The sequence below is a fragment of the Myotis myotis genome, unplaced genomic scaffold (genome assembly GCF_014108235.1).
Source record: "Myotis myotis isolate mMyoMyo1 unplaced genomic scaffold, mMyoMyo1.p scaffold_m19_p_17, whole genome shotgun sequence".
In the NCBI taxonomy this organism is placed as follows: Eukaryota; Metazoa; Chordata; class Mammalia; order Chiroptera; family Vespertilionidae; genus Myotis; species Myotis myotis.
In genome coordinates this window covers 28,706,764-28,729,987 of record NW_023416321.1, presented here as the reverse complement: position 1 = coordinate 28,729,987, position 23,224 = coordinate 28,706,764, and the positions used below count along the sequence as shown (strand labels likewise).

Below are 23,224 nucleotides of genomic sequence, written 5' to 3'. Positions count from 1 at the left end.
AGTCTAGTATTGACTGCTCTCTGGGTCTGCTGAGGTCCATGCCCCATCTCACCATCTGGGATCTGTCTTAGGAAGCACCATTCATATTCTGGGTCTGGGAAGACCATGGCGGCAGGGGTGGCTCAGAACTCCTTTTTTGCTAGTGTCCCTCATTTGTAAGTTTGCAAAAACAATATAACCATAGTGCCCATGTCAATTACCAACCTCACTGGGTTGCTGTGAAGGTGAAATGAGTTGACACATATAAAGCACAAAAAACATGCCTGGCACATAGTATATGCCACTGCCTGATACTAGTATCTAGATCTGAGGCAAAGATGGCGAGTTTGCCCTGCACAATGGCATTAAAACTTCTGAACCCCAATGACCTTAAGTGGAGAGCCGGGAGCCCCGGTTTTGGTACAGTGCTCCCCAGGCCAGCTTCATGTACAATACCTGCCTGGTCCCCAAAGGCTCTGAGGTTTGCCACGCTGACCCAGTCACACCCTCTGTCCTGCTCTTTAACTGAGAAGAGACTGAGGGTCCAGGGGGGCTAGTTCAAGGTCAAACACAGTGACTTCATGGCGAGATTGAAAGGATTCCCGGTGCAGGGCTCTGTCTGCCCACACTTCTGGGCCAGGGCCATGTTCTGTCTGTCTGTCTCTGCTGGCTGCCTCAGTTTCCCCCAAAGCTGAGCAAATGCCATATAAATGACCAGTCCCCCAGCAGTTGAGGGGTTAAGCTAGAAACCCACCCCTTCCCACCAGCTGCCTCATTTTCCCCGGCCCATTATTCCCTCTAATAAAATGAGTGCAGTTAAACAACAGGAGAGAAGAAAAACCATCTCACACACACACACAGCCAGCACTCCTGCTGCGATAAATGTTGAAAAGCCTGTGGACCCCTGGGGAATACAAACCTTTTAATTTCACTCTCTCCCAGAGCCCTGTAGGTGCGATGGCACCCAAGGCAGTCACCGGTACCCTGGGCACCTTGCTCACCTACCCGGTTAAGCGCTCAGAGGCTGACACCCAGGCAGGGAGCTTCCCGTTCCATATCCCGGGCAGAAACAGTTTCTTGTTTAAAGACTTCAAGAAAAACCAACACAGGAGACGGGAAAGCATGACACAGATAAATTAGGGAGTGAGTATCTGTCCTACAACAGGAGTTTTACTTAATAAAGTGAACCTTACGACACAGAATTTGTTGGTGACATTTTGACAACAGTCTTGCCTTGTGCTTTGACAATATGATTCAATTCGTGAAAATTCAGGCCTCCAACATTTAAGGAAAACATCTATCACGTGGAGCCAAGTGTGAGCAAATATCTGGCATATTCAAAAATGGAAATCTGGCCTAGAGCCCTCAGCAAAAGGCAATTAATAAATTATTCAATTACGCGCATCTCCATGCTTCCAGTGTTTAAAATGAGAAGTCTGGATTGGGGCATCCAGGCCTTTTGTTGAAACAGTTTCTGAGTTTAATCTGTGGGTGTAAACTGCAAGCTTTTTGAAACTCAACGTGTTTTTATGTAAAATAAGACAGGCTTTGATTTAAGGCGAAACCTCTCATTTAATCGGGTAGTCCTGAGAACACAAGTGTCAAACATTTTTCTATTATGTATCTAGAGCCAAAGGGACACATTTTCTGATCTTTCTCTGTGCAGATACAGGCAGAATTTATTCAGATAAAAGACTGGCCTTGGTTGGTGTGGCTCAGTTGGTTGAGGGTCATCCTGTGCACCAGGAGGTCGCTGGTTCGATTCCTGATCAGGGCACATGCCCAGGTTTCAGGTTCGGTATCCAGTCTGGGTGTATACCGTAAGCAATCGACCATGTTTCTCTTTCACATCGATGTTTCTCTCTCTCCCTCTCCCTCTTTTTTTTTTTTTAATTGTATGTGTACACACATATATATAAACACACACACATACAGGACCTCCCAGCTATGTGGAGACTTGCCAGTGGAAAGCATTTTCTCATCCATTTTTTCATGTCTTTCTCTACCTTGTGAAGAAGGGATTACAGGTAAGAGAACTGAGGCCCTAAAAAGTTAAGGAACTCACAGCTATTACAACGGCGACGCTCATATTCAAATCCAGATTTTCTGCTGTCAAGTCCACACTTTTTCTCCTTTCTGTTCTGACGAGGTGTTTTACTGTGTGCACACACACAGACCAATCTTCATTTTGGAATTAAAATCAATGGCATATTTATTCGGTTGGACTACAGGAAATTGCTGATATTTAAGTGCTTCTGACCCAAAGAAACGGCAACTTCATATGGTTGGACCCAATGCATCTCTGAAATGCTGGGCGCCGAGCTAATTTGGGTACAGGTGGCCTCTGGACGAAAGGAAACCAACCTTTTAAAATGAGATTGTTTTTCACTGTCAAATAAGCACCACACAACTTTCTAGGGAGAGGCCGCCGTGAGTCATGCTCTGGGGACTGCGAAGCTCCCCGCTGGCCGGGCAGAGCCGTGTCCTTCTGGAAGGGCAACGGGTTCTGGGCCCCGGCTGCTCATCACGGCCACAGGCACGGGCTCCTTGCCAGAGAGAAGCGTGAACTGAAACAAGACTGCTTTCACGCCTCTCTCCTCAACCTCGCGCCCTACCCCTCTGGTCTCAGGGTGGTCTGCCCTCACCATGGGAACTCCCAGGGCATCAGGGCTGTTTCCCAGGCGGTGGGGAAGGGGCAGGAGCCAGGCATCTTTACGAGCTCCTGTCTGTTTCTTCTCTCTCGTGTTCTCTTGGTGGTGCTTGTTCATTCCCCTTTCATACAGACATATCTTGGGGGGAAGAGGAGGGGGTGGTTAGCATTTCCTTCCCAGGCAGAAGGAATTGGGGCAGGAGGAGGGGGGAGTGGAGGAGGCGGGACTCAGAGAAAAAGCTGTGTCTGGGGAAAGTGGTGGCACTGACACAGCATGGCCCATTTAGGAGGGGCACGCGACGCGGCACCGCGCTCCAGGTTCTCCGCAGGCCAAGCCGTGTGTGCGCGTGTGCACGTGAGTAAACACACACGCACAGACGCACATGCACACGGGCTTTCCCGAGCCTGCTGTAGTTCTCCAAGTGCTCACTTGCAGTTAACAAAATTCAGGCAAGTAGCAAGTAGAGTCAGTGTCGGTCTGTGCGTCCCTCTTCCCCTCTCTCTTCTCTTCTCTCCTTTCTCCCTTTCACACTCTCTCTCGATGTGCAAAGGGGACTTCGGTGAAAAGTACAGGGATGGTGCTGAGGAGTGGGGCAGGTGAGAGTGGCAATGACAAAGATGAAATGGGAGAATCCATAAACGATTGTAACTGAGTAGTCACACCTACCACGTGGTGGGGATAGTGCTGGAGGAGGGGGGCAAGGGCTGGAGGACCCCAAAGAGAAGCGATGCCTTTTCTGGACACCGTTCGTTCGTTCGTTCATTCATTCCTCATTCAGTGAAATTAGTAGCATTATCTACCACGTGTCCAGCCCTGCCCCAGGCACTGGGGAAACAGATGCGTAAGACCTGGGACCTGCCCGGAGGCTCCCAGGCCAGCAGGGCCATTAGCCAGAGTGGGCCAACCACTGCCGCCAGTGACGCCTCCTTCGGCCTCTAAACTTCAGGCTCCGTCCAAAACAAGGTGCAGTCTTCCTTGATCTCCTCTGAAACTATCAGGTGAATTCTTTTATTTTTTTAAATATATTTTATTGATTTTTTTACAGAGAGGAAGGGAAAGGGATAGAGAGTTAGAAACATCGATGGGAGAGAAACATCGATAAGCTGCCTCCTGCACACCCGCTACTGGGTATGTGCTCGCAGCCAAGGTACATGCCCTTGACAGGAATCGAACCTGGGACTCTTGAGTCCGCAGGCCGATGCTCTACCCACTGAGCCAAACCGGTCAGGGCTATCAGGTGAATTTTTATTTCTACCCTGGTGTCTTTTGTGAGGATCAGGGAATTAGGTTAGCACTTATACTGAGCGGTTACTTTCATTTATCCCATTACTTTTATTTTTTTAAATATATTTTTATTGATTTCAGAGAGGAAGGGAGAGGGAGAGAGAGCTAGAAATATCAATGATGAGAGGGAATCATTGACTGGCTGTCTCCTGTATGCCCCCTACTAGGGATCGAGCCCAAAACTCGGGCATGTGCCTTTGACCAGATCGGACTCGGGACCCTTCAGTCCGCAGGCCGATGCTCTATCCTCTGAGCCAAACCGGCGGGGGCTCACTTTATCCCACTTATCACATAGCATCCCATTTCGCAGATGTAGAAACTGAGGCAGTGAAGTCATATGCCCAAGGTCACTCTTTAGGAAGTGAGTGGCTGGGATTCAGATCTAGGCTGCCTCGCTCCATAACCCACGCTGTTAACCAGTACCAGTGGTTCTCAACCTTCCTAATGTCGCGACCCTTTAATACAGTTCCTCATGTTGTGGTGACCCCCAACCATAAAATTATTATTTCTTTTAAAATATATTTTATTGAGTTTTTACAGAGAGGAAAGTAGAGAGATAGAGAGTTAGAAACATCAATGAGAGAGAAACATCGACCAGCTGCCTCCTGCACACTCCCCACTGGGGATGTGCCCGCAACCAAGGTACATGCCCTTGACCAGAATCGAACCTGGGACCTTTCAGTCCGCAGGCCGATGCTCTATCCACTGAGCCAAACCGGTCTTGGCCATAAAATTATTTTTGTTGCTACTTCATAACTGTAATTTTGCTACTGTTATGAATCATAATGTAAATATCTGATATGCAGGATGTATTTAGGCGACCCCTGTGAAAGGGTCGTCCGACCTCCAAAGGGGTCGCGACCCACAGGTTGAGAACCACTGCATTAAACGCTATGACAATTCAGGAAAAGGCAAAGCAGAGAGTGAGAAATGGAATGGCTGGCTGTGACTTTGGATAAATTCCATAACATATCAGAGCCTTCTTCTTTTTTTTTTTAATCCTCACCTGAGGATTTTTTTTTCCTTTTCTCTTAAATATATTTTTATTGATTTCAGAGAGGGAGAGGGAGAGAGAGATAGAAACATCAATGATGAGAGAGAATCATTGATTGGCTGCCTCCTGCACACCCCACACTGGGGATTTAGCCGCAACCTGGGCATGTGCTCTGACTGGGAATTGAAGCATGACCTCCAGGTTCATAGGTCGAGGCTCAACCACTGAGCCATGAGGATTTTTTCCATTGTTTTTCAGAGAGAGCAAAAGGGAGGGATGAAAGGGGGGGTGAAGGGGGGAAGGAAGAAAGAGAAAAACATTGATGTGAGAGAGACACATCGACTGGTTGCCTCCCACACGTGCCTCGACCTGGGGCGGGGAGCGAATCCACAACCAAGGTACATGCCCTTGACTTGGAATTGAACCTGGAGCCCTCCAGTGCCCAGACTGACCCTCTAACCACTTAGACACACCAGCCAGGACTCAGAGCCTTCTTTTTAATTGGAGAATTTTGATGTGATGACCTCTAAGGTCCCTTTATTTTTAGCGATCTATGGCAAACAACGAATTACAATTAGGATGTGTGCCAGTGGTCAAGAATTTTAACGCTTTTTAAAGTCACCGAGTGGGAAAGAGGCGGAAGAGGGAGACGGCTGATTCCTCAGCAAAGCCATAACTGGAGTAGATACGAATCGTGTCCTGAGGAGCCCCGTTTGCAACAGGCCTGCAGAGGGTGAGAGTCTCTGGGAACTCTGCTACCAGCAAGGTCTGCCCAGCACTTGAGGGGTCTGCGCTGGAGCGTGGATGAGGATCCCAAACCCGGCCCCACCCTATTCACACCTGGGCCTGGAGACAGGTAAGGGGAGGCCACAGAAGGCATGCTGGGGGCGAGGTGCTCACCATCACGATGTTGGCCAGATGGGCAGAGACAAGCGCGTACACCCCTCCAGAGGAGCCCACGACGGGCGCGGTCATGTCAGCCACAGACACCGCCAAGGATCCTGGGGCAGAGAGAGAATTCAAGAATGCTGGCGGCGGCTCCTCATCCCCATTTCAGACCCTCAGATGCCTCAGTCTTGGGGGTAAGACTCCAGAGCAAAAGGCTCCTTCTCTTCCTCCTTCGACTTCATGTTACCTTGGAGCTCCCTAAGGATTCATTTAGGGCTGAAAGAACCATTTGATTCCAACTTTTCCTTTTGCAGCAGAGGTTCTCAACCCGTGGGTCGCGCCCCTTTTGGGGGTCGAACAACCCTTTCACAGGGGTCGCCTAAGACCATCAGAAAACACATATATAATTACATATTGTTTTTGTGATTAATCACTATGCTTTAATTATGTTCAATTTGTAACAATGAAATTGGGGGTCACCACAACATGAGGAACTGTATTAAAGGGTCGCGGCATTAGGAAGGTTGAGAACCACTGTTTTACAGCAGGGAAACAAAGGCTCAACAAAGGAAAGCAAATATTTGCCTCTCAATCCAACCTCTGCTTTCCAATGTGCCGTCTCGGGGTTCTGGAGCAATAACAAAAACTACAGGGGTAGCCCAGCTGGTTTGGCTCAGTGGATAGAGCATCAGCCTGGGGACTGAAGGGCACCTGCCCGGGTTGCGGGCCCAATCCCCAGTAGGGGGCGTGCAGGAGGCAGCCGATCAATGATTCTCCCTCTTCATTGATGTTTCTAGCTCTCTCTCCCTCTCCCTTCCTCTCTGAAATCAATAAAAATACATTTTAAAAAAATTACAGAGGTAGTTACTGCAAAAACAGGTACCGCCTACGGGGCACTGTGTGTCAAACACCGGCCAAGCATTTTACATACATTCATTCTCCCCTTGAACCCTCAAGACAGCCCTTTGAGAAAGGTGCTAGTAGCCTCATGGCTCCCCTGGTGGGAAGAGCCGGAACCTGCATTTGAGTCCAGGTCTTAGCCTTGATAGTGGCCACTCCCCACACTGGTCCAGAAGTTAACCACCCTCTGCCATCGCTCTCTGCTCAGTGGCATCTAGAAACCTGCTTAGGTCACCTCCAACCTCCCTCCAGCCGAGGGAAATCACAGAAGGCCAAAAAGTTTCCAGAGCAAATGGGGCATCTTTGGAAGGAAAAAAAAATGCCCTTGAAAAGTCTCCAGGAAGAGAGAGATGATGTCACAGCCTCTGGGGGAAAGACAGGCATGGACTCTTGGTCTGGGGGATGACAAACTTTTGTCCTGGGAGGAAAGCTGGGGGAGAAGAGCTGGGAAATGTATTGTTCTGGTCTCATTTAAGTGTGATCAATGCTTTGGCTTCGAGGGAAGGGCACAGAGACTAAAAATAACTGGGAGGTAGAGCCCAGGGCCCGGAGGATGAGAGGTAGCTGGCCTGGGAAGTGTGCAGAATTCACCACTGGAAAATGCCTGCGGGCTCATGAGCCAATTAGCTGCTGCCAGGGTGGAGAGAGGAGGGACAGGCAGAAGGCCAAATTCTGCAGGTTCCATAGGGGTGGAGGGCCCACTACTTAGGCAGTGGCTGAGCCCAGCCGGGAACTGGGAACCGGAGCACTGATACCTGGGGCTCCGAGAGCCCCTGTAACATCATCCCTTTCTCCCCAGGTGCCCGCCCCACCCCTCTCAAGGCCCCCGGGCTCACTGAGCTCAGCCAAAGAAGGGATCCCCATGACAGGTTCTTGGTCTCAAGGGGGATGTAATTTCCCAGGGAAACACAAACTATAAACTGAGAACTCCCAAGTCCCTCTGCCCTCCCAGGGCAGCTATAAATCTCTCCTCTCCTCTTTCATGCCTTCCCTCAGGCTTTAATTAGGTATTGATCTATTGTCAGATAACTTTTTTTTTTGTACTGCCTAGCCACAGGGTCACCCATATAGAACAGGGGGGAAAAATCTCAGGGTGGCAAACAGACGGGCGGCAGGATCTGCATGACAAAGGATTCCCACGCTCTCCTGCCGGGCTGGCTGACAAGGCTGCATTGCAGGGCAGCGAGGGCTGGCTGCCCAAGCCGCCCTGCTCTTCAGCTTGCTCCTCATTAATTACCGCAGGGACAGAGAGAGCCTCCCTGGGCTGGCCTCTTCCCTCAGCACAAGTCCCTACAAACCCGCCAGCTTCTGCTCCCTCGGCCTCCCCAGTGTGGTCCACCAGGGACAGAGACATCAGCAGGGCCCCCAGGGAGCCCCTCACTGACCTTTCCCTCACCCTACCCGTGGATCAGAGTCCTGACCCCAGGGCCAGGGGTCATCCTGGGATTGTGGAAGAAGCATGGAATGGGGGTGTGGCTGGCTAGCTGTGTGACTTGGACACAGCCCCTGAATTCTTTGGGCTTCAGTTTTCACATCACAAATATTTGTTGAGATGAGGAGGTCTCAGGCTTTCCAACTTTTGAGCAGTGAAACCCTTTTTTCAAAGGAAACCTTACCCACATCCTACACCAAGGAGCAGAGCGCAGATGTCAGCTGAATGGGGAGGGGTCTGGGGAGCAAAGTTTGCCGCCCACAGGAGGGGGCCTTAAAGGTCCCTTTCAAATGAGAAATTCAGTAATTTGAGTCTCAGACCCTGGTTCTAGCATATTTTTTAAAAATTATATTTTTATTGATTTCAGAGAGGAAGGGGGGGGGAGAGAGAGAGAGAGAACGCTAGAGAGCTAGAAACATCAATGATGAGAGAGAATCACTGATGAGCTGCCCCCCTGCACGCCCCACACTGGGGATGGAGCACACAACCCGGGCATGTGCCCTGACCAGGAATCAAACCATGACCTCCTGGTTCATAGGCTGACGCTCAATGACTGAGCCCTGCCAACTGGGAGGTTCTAGCATCTTGAAGGTAATAAGTCTGGACCCACCTACCCTCCCTTTGTGGCACTGACTTCCCTCAGGGACTGCTCTGACCATTAGGTTAGCTTGCCGCTGAGGTCCAGTGATTGGGACTGGGCGAGACAGGCAAGACAAGCCCTGGAGCCCTCCTGTGGTCCCTCCCTGGCCCCGATCGTGCACCGGTGGGGTCCCTCGGCCTGGCCTGCAGGGATCGGGCTGAAACCAGCTCTCTGACATTCCCCAAGAGGTCCCAGATTGCGAGAGGGTGCAGGCCAGGCTGAGGGACCCCACCGGTGCACAATTCTGTGCACCGGGCCTTTAGTCTATAATAAAAGCTTGGTGGAACATTGGAGATACTAGTTTTTACAGTGTTGAAAGGGTTGGCCATTTAATTGTTAACCAGAGTGAAATACACATGGGCCTCCAGTATTGGCCGGAAGCACAGGGCGGAGAAGAACCTCTACCCCAGGTCTAGCCCTTCTTAGCTGAGCAAATTGCACAAGTCACTCCATGGTTCTGAAGTGTCCGCAACATGGGGGGGGGGGGAGGGGACAGTGGCCCCTCTCTGGATGGTTGTGATGGGTACAGCAAAGGGCACGTGTGAACCCTTTATCGCATGCCCGGAACCCGACGTGCTCAGCAGGGGTAAGCTCTCCTTGTTACAAACTGTGCCAGCCTTGGATTTAGAATATTTTCACTGGGCAGGAATGAAAGAGCAGGGCCTGATGTCTATAAAGACCTTCCTTGGGTTCTGACAATTAAATTATCTGCACAAAGGAGAACGCATGCCTTTTGGTTCTTGTAAGATGGCTCTGGTTTTGAGCACAGCCTTGGGGTTAGACCACTTGGGTTGGAGCCCAGCTACACCACTTTCTACTGTGGCCCTTCCTGGGCAAGTCACTTAGGCTTTCTAAGCCTTGGTTTCTGTATCTGTAACAGGCGAAGAGTAATAGTACCTGCCTCATGGACTTTTTGTGAGGATTGAATAAAATATGGCCTGTAGGGCCGAAACTGGTTTGGCTCAGTGGATAGAGCGTCGGCCTGCGGAATGAGGGGTCCCAGGTTCGATTCCGGTCAAGGGCATGTACCTGGGTTGCGGGCACATCCCCAGTGGGAGATGTGCAGGAGGCAGCTGATCGATGTTTCTCTCTCATCGATGTTTCTAACTCTCTATCTCTCTCCCTTCCTCTCTGTAAAAAATCAATAAAATGTATTTAAAAAAAAAAAATATGGCCTGTAGGGTAGGCACTTAATTACTGGCTGTCCGGTCAGGGTCTAGCTGTCTGTGAATGGATCCCCTTTCTGAGCGGAAAGGAAGGGAGGGGTACGGGCAGATCAGTCAGATCAATCTAGGAGATAAATAGCATGACGTGGTGTGACGAAAGTGCCCTTGAGCCTGAGCGATGACTCAGAACAGCACACATCATTGCTTGGTGACAGCCCCACACCCTCGTATTTAGCTGGCAAGCTCCCCCTCTGTCTGTGCACTGTCCCGCTCTGCACGGGCATTGCTGCGAAGATACCTGCACTGTCTCCCCGCTGTGCGTCGTCTGGTCTTGGTGGGGCGTGAGTCATTTGGAATCTTATTTCTCTCTTCTGGGTTATTGGCTCTCCCATCTCCTCGACTACTGACTGCGAGTGTCTGAGTGTCTTTCCTGTTCCTCATCATTAACCATCTGGGTCTCTGAGCACTAGGTCTGGAAAGTGTGGCTATAAATCCCCAGATGTCAAGGCTCGGGGGGTGCGTGGGTGGCTGAGTGAGTCTAGCACAGAGCACAGAGGTGCTCATTAGACCTTCGCACAAGGGTGTGGGAGGTGCCGGATTCTGGGCCAAGCGGGCGTGGGTGCTGTCCAAGGTACCCACGGCTTTCACCGCAGCTCACAGAGGAGCGAAGGAGCCGGCACTGGACCAACATCCAGGCTGAGGGTTCAGGAACCGGCAGACCGGCCCTGCCTGGCAGGCGTGAGACCCTTCCCCTTTCGATGCCTGAAGCCACTTCAGTTATTCCTGGAGTCCCTGCCTGCATGTTGTTTACAAGGCTGACGGTGCCCCACTCTCCTGATGACAAGCTTAATGCTCCTCAGGAAGGATTAAGATCTTACTTAAACACACACACACAAAGCTCCCTTGGGCTCAGCTGTCAAGGTGAAGAGCTGAGGCGGCAAACCTTGTTATAAAAAATCCGGCAATGAAGTTGGGAACATCATGGGAGAGGTTGCTCTGTTCGGAGGCCCAGCTGGTGCAGATGCTTCCTGCACAGCCTGCTCTGCTCTCCTCAGCTCACTCCGGCCCGCCTCACCCCGCACTTCGGAGGGAAGGGGGCATTCAGGCTGCCCTGTGCTCAAGGCCATGATCACCTGCCACGTGAGCCAAGTCAGTGGGGGCCCAGACTCATGGCTGGGCTGGCACGGATGCTTACCACCTTTTAGGCCAGACTCTCTCCTGTCAGTGGTGAGTCAATCAAGGGGACAGTGGCCAGCTGAGCAGAGGCAAGATCTGCCTTTGGGGACAGGGACTGGCCTGGCCAGGGAGGCACCTCACTTCCCCCACACCTTGGATGTCCCTACAGGGATCTCACTGTGCCCTTGCAGTTTATGTAACACTGTCACTCCATGTGTCACCTCACTCCTAACGCCCTGCAGGAGCGTTATTAGTTCACGTTATTAGTTCACCTGCCTTATTAGTTCACGCTTAATGCTTAATGGGGCCAGAGAGGTTAAGGAATTTCCCCAAGCTCACACAGCTGCAACATGGTGTTCCAAATCCTGTGCTCTCCTCTCCTTTGCCATCACATGCCTCCTTCTCTGGGTGGCAGGCTCCTTTCTAGATTCCCCAAGGAGGTGGGGAGATTTGTCTGGAGAGCAAGCCTAATAGTCAGGAGCTTCGGTGATGAGGGTCCTGGGCCCTCTGAAAGCCTGGGGCTTGCCTGACCCCATGGGGAGTCCCAGCCACCCTGGGGAGGTTTCTCCTATAGTCAGAGAGCCCACCTGCCTACCTGCCACCACACCAGCCACGTAGACCAGCCCAATGCGGGTCGCTCCATGCACCATCTCCAAGGGCACCCCCACCAGGAGCTGCAGCACCACATTGAGGCCCAGGTGTTCTATCCTGTATGGAGAGACCACACCCCATTCATTCATCCAGTCACCCATTCGTTTATTTGACAAACACTGTGTGCCAAGATGCCGGGGGTCCAGCAGTGAGCAAGACCCTATACCTTGCCTTTGAGGAACTCGTGGTCTGGGATGGTGGGGGCAGGAGTCACAAAAGAGACAGATCGTCTTGGAAAGAGCGTTCCTTCTACACCTTTCCCCGCCACCTGAGGCGAGAACACGTGCAGGGCCTGGGTGGTAACTGGCAGTGTCTGCACTGGCCACAGTGAGAGGCTAACTGTGGTCAAGACCCAGCAACCCCATTGGCTGACACATGAAAAGCCAAGGCTCAGAGAGGGGCACTGACCAGCTTGGAGTCACTCAGCTGGTTTGTGACCGGGCTGGTAGCACAGCCCAGGTCTCTGATGTGCAGGCCCTGCTCCATTCACCAGGTCCCGAGGGCACGCTGGCTTGCTATTGTATCTATAAGAGCTACTGATATTTAAGGAGACAGATGTTGCCTGGCCAGCGTGGCTCAGTGGTTGAGCGTCAACCTATGAACCAGGAGGTCACGGTTCGATTTCCAGTCAGGGCACATGCCTGGGCTGCAGGCTCGATCCCCAGTGTGGGGCATGCAGGAGGCAACCAATCAATGATTCTCTCTCATCACTGATGTTGCTATCTCGCTCTCTCCCTCTCCGTTCCTCTCTGAAATTAATAAAAATACATTAAAAAATAAAAATAAAGAGAGAGGTGTTTTCAAAACAAGTGCAAGCATCAGAGATGTGTCTCCGAGCTTAGTAATTCAGCTATCACTTAACATCTCACGGGGGAGGCCTCTCCCTCCTGGTGGCGGGGACCCATCAGGCCTGAAACTCTCAGGGTTAGGGTTTCTGCCTTTTTTTACCCTATCATGTGACCAGATCTTGTTGCTAAATGGTGTCTAGCTGAGTGCATGTTACTAGAAAATATCGTAACATTACTATTATTACATTGGTGTGTGCTTTCAGGTTTACAAAGCACTTTAACATCCATTATCTCATATAAACTGAGCAGCTGGACAGCTCCCTGGGGAAGCGTAAGTTATAGGGTAACAGAGCATGTAACAAGGGGTCTGGATGCTGCCTGGCCTGCAGGCTCGGGTATCTGCCGATCCGGGAGGGTGCCTGTGAGGCAGCACATGACTCAGGTCAGGCTCTGTCCCAAATTCCCACCATCCCTGCAATCTTCTGGCTCCCCACCCCGACCCCCCGACTGTGCCAGCCAGAGGACCCTAGATTAGGAATGTCAGAAAAATTTACTGAAAAGGAGCTGGGTCGTAGCCTCAGATTCATAGACAGAGGGACCTCAGAGGTTTTCTGCTCCCGTCTCCTTGGTTTACAGCCTAGAACTTGAGACTAGAAGAGGCCAGGTGAGGAGAACCCAGAGCTCCTGCCTCCCAATCCGACCTCTTTCTTCTCAACCACAGTGATTTCTTTTTTAAAAAGTGTATTTTTAAAGTGAAGGGAACCAGGTTTACTAAAGTAATTGTGGTGATAGACATGTATTAGCCTCAGAAGCTACTGAGTTGGTTCATTCTATCCTAGTACCGTGTAACTAAAAAAAAAAAAAAAGTGTATTTTTATTGATTTCAGGGAGGAAGGGAGAGGGACAGAGAGATAGAAACATCAATGATGAGAGAGTCATTGATCGGCTGCCTTCTGCACGCCCCACACTGGGGATCGAGCCTGCAACCTGGGCATGTGCCCTGACCAAGAATCAAACCGTGACCTCCTGGCTCAACCACTGAGCCACGACAGCTGGGCTCAACCACAGTGACTTCTGAATTCATGGGCTGGAGTGTGCCCCTGAGTAATGGATCTCCCTGCGGGCTTTCCCTAGATGCTGGCCAGCTCTCCCTATCTCCTGTCTCCTGTGGCACCAGCCAGGAGCCCCTCCCTCAAGGTCACAGGCCTGGGCTCTTTGGGACAGGCGTAGCTCCAGGAGAAGCAACGGCCAGAGAAAGGCTCGAGGCCACCCCTGTGCCTCCGGGGGGAGCATCTGTGCTCTGGCCACTCCGGCCTTTCAGCTCTTGGAGGCAAAGAATGGACAAGGAGGCCTTGGAGACATTGTCCATTCTCCCTCCTTACCTCACCGGATCAGGGGAGGCCAGAGGGCGGTCCTGCGAATAAGGCAGATAGTCTCAACCCACGTGTACCCACGGGCTTGGGCCTGGCCAGGGACGTTCCTGCTTCCTGTTGCCTCCAAATCTTGACTCATGAGAAGACTGATACATGACACGCCTCCCTCCCTCTGCTCCTTAGCCCCGTGAGATCAAAGCCTGGGACAGCAGGCAAGGCCAACAGCTGCGGCACAGTCCCCTCTGGCTCAGCGTGGAGGCGTCCATCGGAACCATCAGAAAGTCTCCTCACCCAGCCCTTCCCAGCAGGTGCAGCCAATCAGGGGCTGGCACTGGTGCCATTTAGAGGCTCAGCAGGAAGGGCGGCTCACAGTGGGGCTCCCTCTTGGCCACTGTGGGTCTTTCCGCCGAGGAACAAGAGTGCTGGAGCCTCGGGGGCCAGAGCGATCCTCTTTCCACATCCAACCCCAGGGACAGGCACCCCCCAGGGCTGCCCCAGACTAACAGTGAGCCCCTTTGCTTCTCTCCCTGGAGAGGCTGTAGAAGACACCATAGAGGTTGGGGGCCAAGGGACTCTGCTTTTTTAACTCAGCACTTCTACTACGTAAAAATGGTCTCCAGCCAAGATAGTGCTTTTTAAGGGAATTGGACCTGAGTAGTCAGCTGGCCTGATCCTGGGTAAGAGGCACCAGGGAGAACTGACTGCTCTCCAGCCCTAAACGAGGCCACAAGGCTCTGTAAACAGAACAGTAAGTATTGCCAAATTCCTCAAGAAGACCCACACCATGTATGGAGAGCACTCTGGGGAGACGGCAGTTTCAAGAAATCTGTCCTTGATTTCACTGGTGGGGGCACTCACACACAACACAGTTTACGGACAATGAATCTGGCAGCTGGCCACATTTCCCTCTTTGCTTTGGCCACTAGGAAGCTCAGAAGAAGTTTATAACCGACCTCTAGCAAGTACATAGACTCACATGCTATGGATGTTTGTGCTGATTTCACTGTGGCATGTGAGCATTTTACTCTCTGTGTTTCCCCTTTCCCATACACTCCCGATAACTCATATATTTTGGTATTAGATGAGTTTCAAGAAGTCACCTCAAATCCTGTGTCCAGGGAGACAAACTAAAAACTCTATTTCAATCCAGGCTATCGGGGCTACTTCTTCTTCCATAGGGACTCTTGATAGAGGGAAAGAAGACAGGTACTCACCCCGCGTGCATGAAGATGTACGTCAGGTAGCGCCACGCCTGTGCTCGGAGCTGTGGGTGGTAAACCAGTGCGTTCTGCAGGTACCGGGGGTGGGTCACCTGCAGCACAAACTGATCCAGTGACACTCCGTTGTAGAGGAAAAAGGCCACCTGGGTGGAAGCACAGGACGGAGGGGGCTTATTACCAAGTGCAAAACTGCCCAGGAACCCTCTGGTGCTAACACTCGGAATCCTTGCTGGAAGTTGTCATCTTTCCTTCTCAGAGAATGAGGCACTCCCCCGTGGCCAGCGCTCAGCCTCGCCTTCCACCATCTCCACCCCACTTCTGTTTGACTATTTTCCCTTAGCTATTCACAACATGGTCACGTGATCTCGGCCCACACTGCCTTGGGGCTAAGCAGGAAGGGTTTGGAGGACTTTAAACTTTAATCCCAATAATAAAGAACATACCCATCTGGGGGATAAGGCAATGCCACACAAGTTGATTTAAAAAAAACACCTATGGTAAAATACATAGAAATACAAGTTACCGTCTAAATCAGTTTTAAGTGTACAGTTCAGTGGCATGAAGTTCATTTAAATTGTTAGGCAACCATCACCACCATCCGCCCACAGAAGTCTTTTCACCTTGCAAAACTGAAACTCCGTAGCCATTTAGCATTAGCCTCCCATTCTCCTTTCCCCATCTCTGGCAACCACCATTCTACTTCCTGTCTCTATGAATTTGGCTACTCTAGGTAACTCGACTTCTGCTTATTTCACTTAGTATAATGTCACCAAGGTTCATCCATGTTGTTGATTAGGCCAAAATGTCCTTCCTTTTCTGAGGACGCGTAACGTTCCCATTGTATGAGTAAGCCACGTGTTGCTTATCATTCATCTGTTGATGAACATTTGGGTTGCCTCACATTTTAACTACTGTGAATAATGCTGTTATGTACATGGGTGTACAAATATCTCCTTGAGTCCCTGCTTTCAATTTATTTTGGGTATATACACACAGAAGTGGAATTGCTGGATCACGTGGTAATTCTGTTCAATTTTCTGAGTAATCGCCGTACTGTTTCCCATAGCGGCTGCACCATGTTATACTCCCGCCAACAGGGCACAAGGGTCCCAATTTCTCTGCATCCTCACCACCACCCTGCATAAGCAGACTATGCAAATGACTACAGCACACTAACGTAAGCCCTAAAAGGGTATTTAACTATTTTTTTTCTGGAACTCTTTCTAAAATGCATCATTCATGTTCCTATTGTTCTTAATCAGGTATGTGCATAATCTCTTAAGGATGCCTCAGGTACAGAGCTGGGCACCGGGAGTGAGATGTCTTCTCCAGCAATTGATGGGGCTTCCCTCCTACAACTAAATGGCCCCAAATTCTTGTGTTTAAGACTCAGGGCTAGCCCTCGCCAGTTTGGCTCATTGGCTAGAGCGTCAGCCTGCAGACCAAAGGGTCCTGGGTTTGATTCCTCCCTGGCCTGGGTCCTGGTCAGGGATCGTGCAAGAGGCAACCAATCGGTGTCTCTCACATTGATGTTTCTTTCTGTCTTTCCCTTTCTCTTCCACTCTCCCTAAAAATCAATGGAAAAATATCCTTAGGCGAGGATTAACAAAAAACAAACGAACAACAACAAAAAAGACACAGGTCTACTTTTAAATGTTTTTTAAATTGATTTCAGAGAGAGAAAGGGAGAGGGAGAGAGGAATAGAAACATCAATGATGAGAGGGAATCGTTGATTGGCTGCCTCCTCCATGCCCCCTCCTGGGGATGGAGCCTGCAACCCAGGCATGTGCCCTTGATCGGAATCAAACCTGGGACCCTTCAGTCCCCAGGCCGACACTCTATCCACTGGGCCAAACCAGCCAGGTCAGGTTCTTACTTTTTATTGCTGGTTAATAGTGGGTCCCTTCTATTTTCTCTGTTATGGAATCAGAAAACTGGGTATCTAGAACTGTATTTAAAACAAAAAGCCTTGGGCTTTTGTACAAGGGCTTTGAAACAGTTATTTCAAAATTTTCTTCTAGGATGGTGGTTTGAGTTTACATAGCTGAGGCTTATGGAAATTTGAAACCAATCTGGACACAAAATCTGGCTTCTCTGGATAACCTTGGACAAATGATTTGAATTTTCTGGTTCTCGATTCCCTGACCTGGAAATGGGGATATGAATGTCTATACTTCCAGGGTAGTGATGAGGCTTAGAGCAGCGGTTCTCAACCTGTGGGTCGCGACCCCTTTGGCGGTCGAACGACCCTTTCACAGGGGTCACCTAAGACCATCCTGCATATCAGATATTTACATTATGATTCATAACAGTAGCAACATTACAGTTATGAAGTAGCAACGAAAATAATTTTATGGTTGGGTCACAAGATGAGGAACTGTATTTAAAGGGCCAGAAGGTTGAGAACCACTGGCTTAGAGATAAAATACAGGAGGCCCCGCCGCCGGGTGCCCGGCATGCAATTCGGGAAGGCAGCTGTAATTAGCGTCGGGTTAGGGCTTCCTGGGTGGAGCCTGGACTGGCTCAGGCCCGCCAGCAGCTGGACTCCCCTGGGCTCTCTGGGGAGCCGTTCTGTCCACCTAACAGGATGCGGGTGGCCTGGCAACAAATACAGCTTCCAAGGCAGCTCGTTATTATTGGTCCTCAAATAGAAGTTAATAAATAGACCGACACAGTAAGCATTTGGAGAAGGAGTCCAAGAATATCTCAGAAAAAAATCTCAATTTCAACGTGAACTTGGAAGAAGCCTTGGGCCTGCAGACCAGCTATTCTCATTTAGGAAAAAAGAAGAATGCCATGAAGCTTAACGATCCTGCCGTCTGATTAGGAACTTTGCAAGAACATATGCAGGGGTGGTAATTAGGCCCGTGGCTCTGGAAGAGAAACCGGTGAAGATTATAAAACGCCAAAGGGAAGCCGAGCATCCATTTAGGGGTGGAGGGGGCCCACAGGTTCTTGGGCTGAACAGGCCACAGAATTCAGAGTTCCTCACGCATGCATGGGCCCTGATTCAGAAAAGGGTACCTTTGGGTTCTGTTGATAGCGAAGCAGGAGACTTTTAGAATAACAATGGGTCTGGATGATTCCCTAAGGGGAGGCTGTTCTTTCAAAATGTGTTAAGTCCATATTTACCTGTTCAGAAACACTCCCTCCCATATGCATTTGTGGGAGGCTTTTGTGTTCCATTCTCTGGGTCAGGAGGGGGCCTACGGGAGAAGGAGGGCAGGCCTGCTTATTCCTGCTTCCCAGGCTGAGGATGGAGTCCCAGGGGGGCAAATGACCTGTCCACATTACTCACTCAGGGAGGAACTAAAATAAATTGGTTTTCGTGAGTTAGCCTGACTAACTCCCCCAAATCGGTGAACTTATTACATTGTTTTTGTTGTTACTGTTTAGCTGGGCTGGTCACATGGGGATTTTGCTGCAGTGACTACTGCTTGAAGTAAGAATCTTTGGAAGATCTTTGGGGTCCAGGAAATAGGACTACACTGCAAGCCCTTTACTGGGGCTGGACTTGCAATGACAACTGCTACTGGCTCCTCCCTCAACCATCGGCTTTTGGTGGAGAAGATGCTGCCCTGCCCCTCACGGACTCAGACATCCTCTCGCCCTGGCTGTGCTGAGGCCGAGCGGCCCTTCCCCATCCTTGTCCTTGCCTCCAGCAGGGTGATGGTGATCATGAACCAGGGTGGGGGGCAGCAGGTGTAGCTGTCGTAGTACCACTTGCGGTCAATCTCCCGGGGCAGGGTCTCGTAGGCCACGTGACGGATGAGCCGCTGGGAGAGGTTCAGCCCTTTCTCCTCCAGCAGGGCCTTGCTGCAGAGCCGGCGGTTCCCCTGCAGGATGGCCTGGCGGAAGCTGTTGGACCGCTTGTTGCTCATCTGCACAGGAAACAGGGTGGGGGCAGGGTCAGAACCAGGGTCTCGGGAGCCCCGACCCACTTCCCGGCCAGCACAATCCTTAGACTTAACCAGGCCCGATCCCACCTTTCTTACTGTTCTACAATAGCTCACCAGAAGCACTATTCACTGAGCTTTTACAGGTCAGGGGCTGTTCTAAGCACTTCACCATTTGTTGGTTCATCTGTTGCAGTCAGTCTACCTGTTACATAAGGCCTATGAATATCTCCATTTTGCTCGATGTGGAAACCAAAGCACAGAGAGTTTTTAGGACCCATCAAGTTCACACCCTGTAAGGCTCCTGAGCCTGTATTCATATAGTCACAGTACCTTCCTTCCATCCCCCCCATCTCTCATCCATCCATCACAATTGCCTGAGCAACTACTACGTGTCAGGCACATTGCCAGGCCCAGGGGATACAGTGGAGCTCGAGACAGATAAGTAACCAGCAATCACAGTTCAGAGTCAGGGCTGCTGCAGGAGCACAGGGGAGGGAGCCCAACCTGGTCTCGAGGTGGTCAGGGAGTGCTTCCTGGAGGAGGTGATATCTGAGTGAGAGCTGGAGGGTGAGAAAGACTTAGTGTCCTCATAAACATTTGTGTGGGAAGGGTTGGGCAGCCCTTGCTGACTCTCCCAGAACCCAAAGCTGTGCCTGTGGAAGGTCACCACTCCTGAGTACTTTCAGGTGACTGGCCATGGAACTCTGCCTAAGGGCTGACCCTGCCTTGGCAGCCTGAGGCTGCCCGGCACAGTAGAGCCCTGGCTGCTCACCCGGCAGTCAGCCTGGCTCCCAGAGATCAGAGCAGCCTGCTGACGTCCAGCCCCAAGGCCTCTGTTGCCTCTCATCTGCCCTCCACGACCACATTCTAGACCTTGATTATGAGGAGATGTCCTAGAGACTGAGTCCTCCCAACCCCAGAGCCCACAGCACCGCCTGGGTGGCTGTTCCACAGCAGCTGGGGTGGGGATTAGCAGCGTATTCCTGGGACTGTGGGCCCGGTGGTGGACAAGAGGCTGAACCCGGAGGCAGGAGTCCAGAGAGGGCTGGCCAGGTGCACCAGGCAGACCAAGGCACAGGGGTTTGAAGCCCTGTCGGGGGAAGGAAGCTGGGAGGATCTGCATTCAGACCAAACAGTGGAATGAGCCTCCCTCTGCAGCTTTTCCGCTCCTGGATTCTGCTGCCTCTACCTTAAAGTCTGGCTTAAAGCCCCAGCAGGCCTTCCCAGAGGAAGCCCTTCCAAAGATTCCCTATTCTCCTCCCCTCCATACCTACAAAGCTCGGGTCTGGTCCTTCCTACTGGCTCAGGAGTTCTGTAAATGCAGACAGGGCTTGGGGCTCCAGGTACACGGTAAGCCCAAGACAGGATCCCAGCATGCAGTATTTTGTAGCCACACTTACCACCCTTTCTTTCAGTCTCCGAGTGGGAATATGCACACGGGAGTGCACTGCATGCATAAACACACCCGCAGTCACACCCTGACGACCCTTGCGGGGTCAGGCTCAGCCTGAGTACAGCAGCACATACTCCCCACTCACCGGCTCCCCTGGTGTGCCTAGCACTGTGCTGGGCGCAGGAGGAACCATGGTCTTGGGCCTCACGGAACTTATAAGGAGAGACAGGTTATAAACAGCAGCAAAAGAGGGTGTCATCTTAGTTATCTGGTGCCTAGGATTATCCCCATGTCATAAAGATGGGGACCAGAGCTTGGAGAGTAATTTCTCAAAGACCCATCGTTAGGAAATCAGAGTCAGGATTCACATCCAGATCTGCCTGCCTCTGGAATCCAGGTAATTGGCACTTTCCTGCCAAGTAGATAGGGATCCGCTCCCTCCAGGTGGCTTCACCCCTTCCAGGCCTGGGGGAGCAAAGCCCATGCCAGATTCCAGGCCCCACTTTCCCCTCTGCCAGGCATCCTGGACAGAACACAACCTGCACGTCCTCACGTGACCACCCTGGACACTCAGCTGGGACACAACGTGGTCTGTGCTATAAGAGAAGCCTGGCGCCCTGGCCGGGTAGGTCACTTGGTTGGAGCATCGTCCCCATAAGCCAAGATTGCGGGTTCAATCCCCGGTCAGGGCACATACGAGAATCAACCAATGAATGCATAAATAAGTGGAACAGCAGGTTGACGTTTCTCTCTTCAATCAATCAATCAATCAATCAAGAGAGACCTGGCAAAGCACTGTGGGGGTTGGGATGAGGAAGGGCTCAGGAAGGAGGCAGAGTTTACCTGCTGGAAGAATACTACAGACAACAAAGTCTTTCATATATTTCACCTCGTTGAATCCTTGCAATGACCCCGAAGGAGGTAAAATCCAGGCTCATAAGATCTTTCCCAGTGAGTGGCACAGGCAGAGCCAGGAGAGGGACCCAGGTTTGCCTGACTCCAGGCCCTGAGCTCTCTGCCCTCCCCAGAGCTTCCCGGCTGGTGACCTCCTCTTAGTCCTGGTCCCCAGGACAGCCCAGCTCACACGAACCCAGGCTCCAGCTGGCTGCTCCAGCTCTGAACTGACAGAAATCTCAACAGTGACAAGTCCCCTGTGGCTCTGAGTTCACAGAGGACCCCATAGACCCCTTGCTGGAGAGAAGCATCTGCCGGGCCCAGCCAGGCCCTCGTGCTGCCCTGGACTGAGCAGGGGATGCAGCAGACGTGCTTGCGCTGGGCTGTGGATGAGCCTGTGCAGGCTCAAGCCTGTGGCCTGGTCTTTGGTGGCACAGCTGGGCTCTGAGTCCCAGGGTTCACCTCCACTGCCTGCCCCATGAATCGCAGCTGCCCCTTCTCCTGTAGCTCAGCTCTGACCCCTGCTCTCTACAAGGCCTGTTCCCTGGGTCCATTCTGAACAGCAGTGGAACCCAAAAGCCCTACTGCTGCTCCCTGTAATCGCTAGGCAAAGGCAGGCCCTCAGCCGAGAGGCAATTAAAGCAGGTCCAAAGCTGGGTGTCCACATCAGAGAGCCCATCTGGCACAGGACAGGTCTGAGTGGGACTGGCTCCCCCATTACTGACACCAGCGGGTGACAGAAGAGAGGACACTGTCTCACCCCTCAATGAGTGACAGAAGAGAGGTGACGTCCCCACCCATTTCAATAGGGAAACCAAGGCCAGACTCCAGCCTTGGATTCATCCTGTTAGTTCATGTAGAGTCCACTGACATTCCAACCATCCTGTGGCAGGTAACATGCTTCCTGCTGAACCCCACTGGACCCCATTCCAATCTCACCCCAATAATAACACAGCAGTAACCCTCACAGCAGAGAGGAGGGAGTCCCTACTCTCAGTCAGAGCAGTGGGCAGGATTCACGGGCTCTTGTCCCCAGTCCCCCCCACAAGCCAGGGCGTCTGCCAGCAGGTCTGACGAGCTCCTGTGCCCCACTGCTCCTGGAGAGGTCTGGCCTGAGCCTCCCGACACCTGCTCCCCAGCTCCTCTCCTGTCACAATGACCTCCTGCTGCCCATTCCCAGCACTTGGTTTCGGTGGCAGGGAGCCCACTCCCAGCTCAACGACCTCCTGCCGCCCACTCCCAGCACTTGGTTTCAGTGGCAGGGAGCCCACTCCCAGCTCCAGAGGTGGGCACTGATTGGTTCGAGTCAGTCAACACATCCCCACTGACCCAATCTGGGCCATGGGAGGGAGGAAACAAACCGCTTGTGTGGGAGCTACCACCAGGAGCCCCTCTCCTCTCCAGCATGGTGAGGCCTGAGGGTGTGGGCGCTGGAACAGCGGCAGCCACTTGCTGCCTCAATGGGAGGGGCTGGAATGGCCTTCTCAGAGGATGAGAAGGCAGAGCTGAGAGGCAAAGAGAAACCAGGTCCTCGGTGATACCTGGCTCAAGCCTGGACTTTTTCAGTGCTCTGGGCCAAGAGATCCCTTTAATTGTCCAAAAGGGTCGGCTAAACCACAACCCCTGGACAGGCCCCTCCCAACAGCAAGGGCCCCAGAGCGCTCACCAGGTTGACAAAGTCCTGGTAGCAGATCTGCCCATCGGTGTGGCTGTCGGCCAGAGCCAGGAGCACCTCCCTTTTGTGCGGGTCCAGCTTGGAGCTGTGGCTCTCCAGGAGGCTGCGGAACTTGCCTGAGCTGATGTAGCCGGTGTTCCCAGGGTCACACTACAGGAGAAGCACAGACAAGCGGGGGGGAGGGGTGCGGGGGGGGGGGTGTCAGTGGGCTCTGGCCCCC

General features: G+C 51.8%; 1 protein-coding gene and 1 non-coding gene across 7 annotated transcripts in view; one reads left to right on the top strand and one right to left on the bottom strand.

The window, feature by feature from the left end:
- RHBDL3 (rhomboid like 3) overlaps positions 1-23,224 on the bottom strand; it is a 51,225-nt gene that overhangs the window by 11,466 nt on the left and 16,535 nt on the right. For 2 of the 6 annotated variants that reach the window (XM_036341842.1, XM_036341843.1), the window contains 5 exons: positions 22,996-23,154; positions 18,800-19,024; positions 15,137-15,285; positions 11,706-11,818; positions 5,809-5,909 (listed from right to left, as the gene is read on the bottom strand). In XM_036341842.1, the coding sequence (XP_036197735.1) occupies positions 5,809-5,909; positions 11,706-11,818; positions 15,137-15,285; positions 18,800-19,024; positions 22,996-23,154 (747 nt within the window). Of the gene's footprint in view, positions 1-1,009; positions 2,769-5,808; positions 5,910-11,705; positions 11,819-15,136; positions 15,286-18,799; positions 19,025-22,995; positions 23,155-23,224 lie in introns of those variants that run through there. The other 4 variants (XM_036341844.1, XM_036341845.1, XM_036341841.1 and 1 more) reach the window with 3 other exon arrangements.
- LOC118672535 lies at positions 13,268-13,395 on the top strand. The gene has a single exon (XR_004973100.1). It is a non-coding gene; the product is annotated as a small nucleolar RNA SNORA66 (small nucleolar RNA).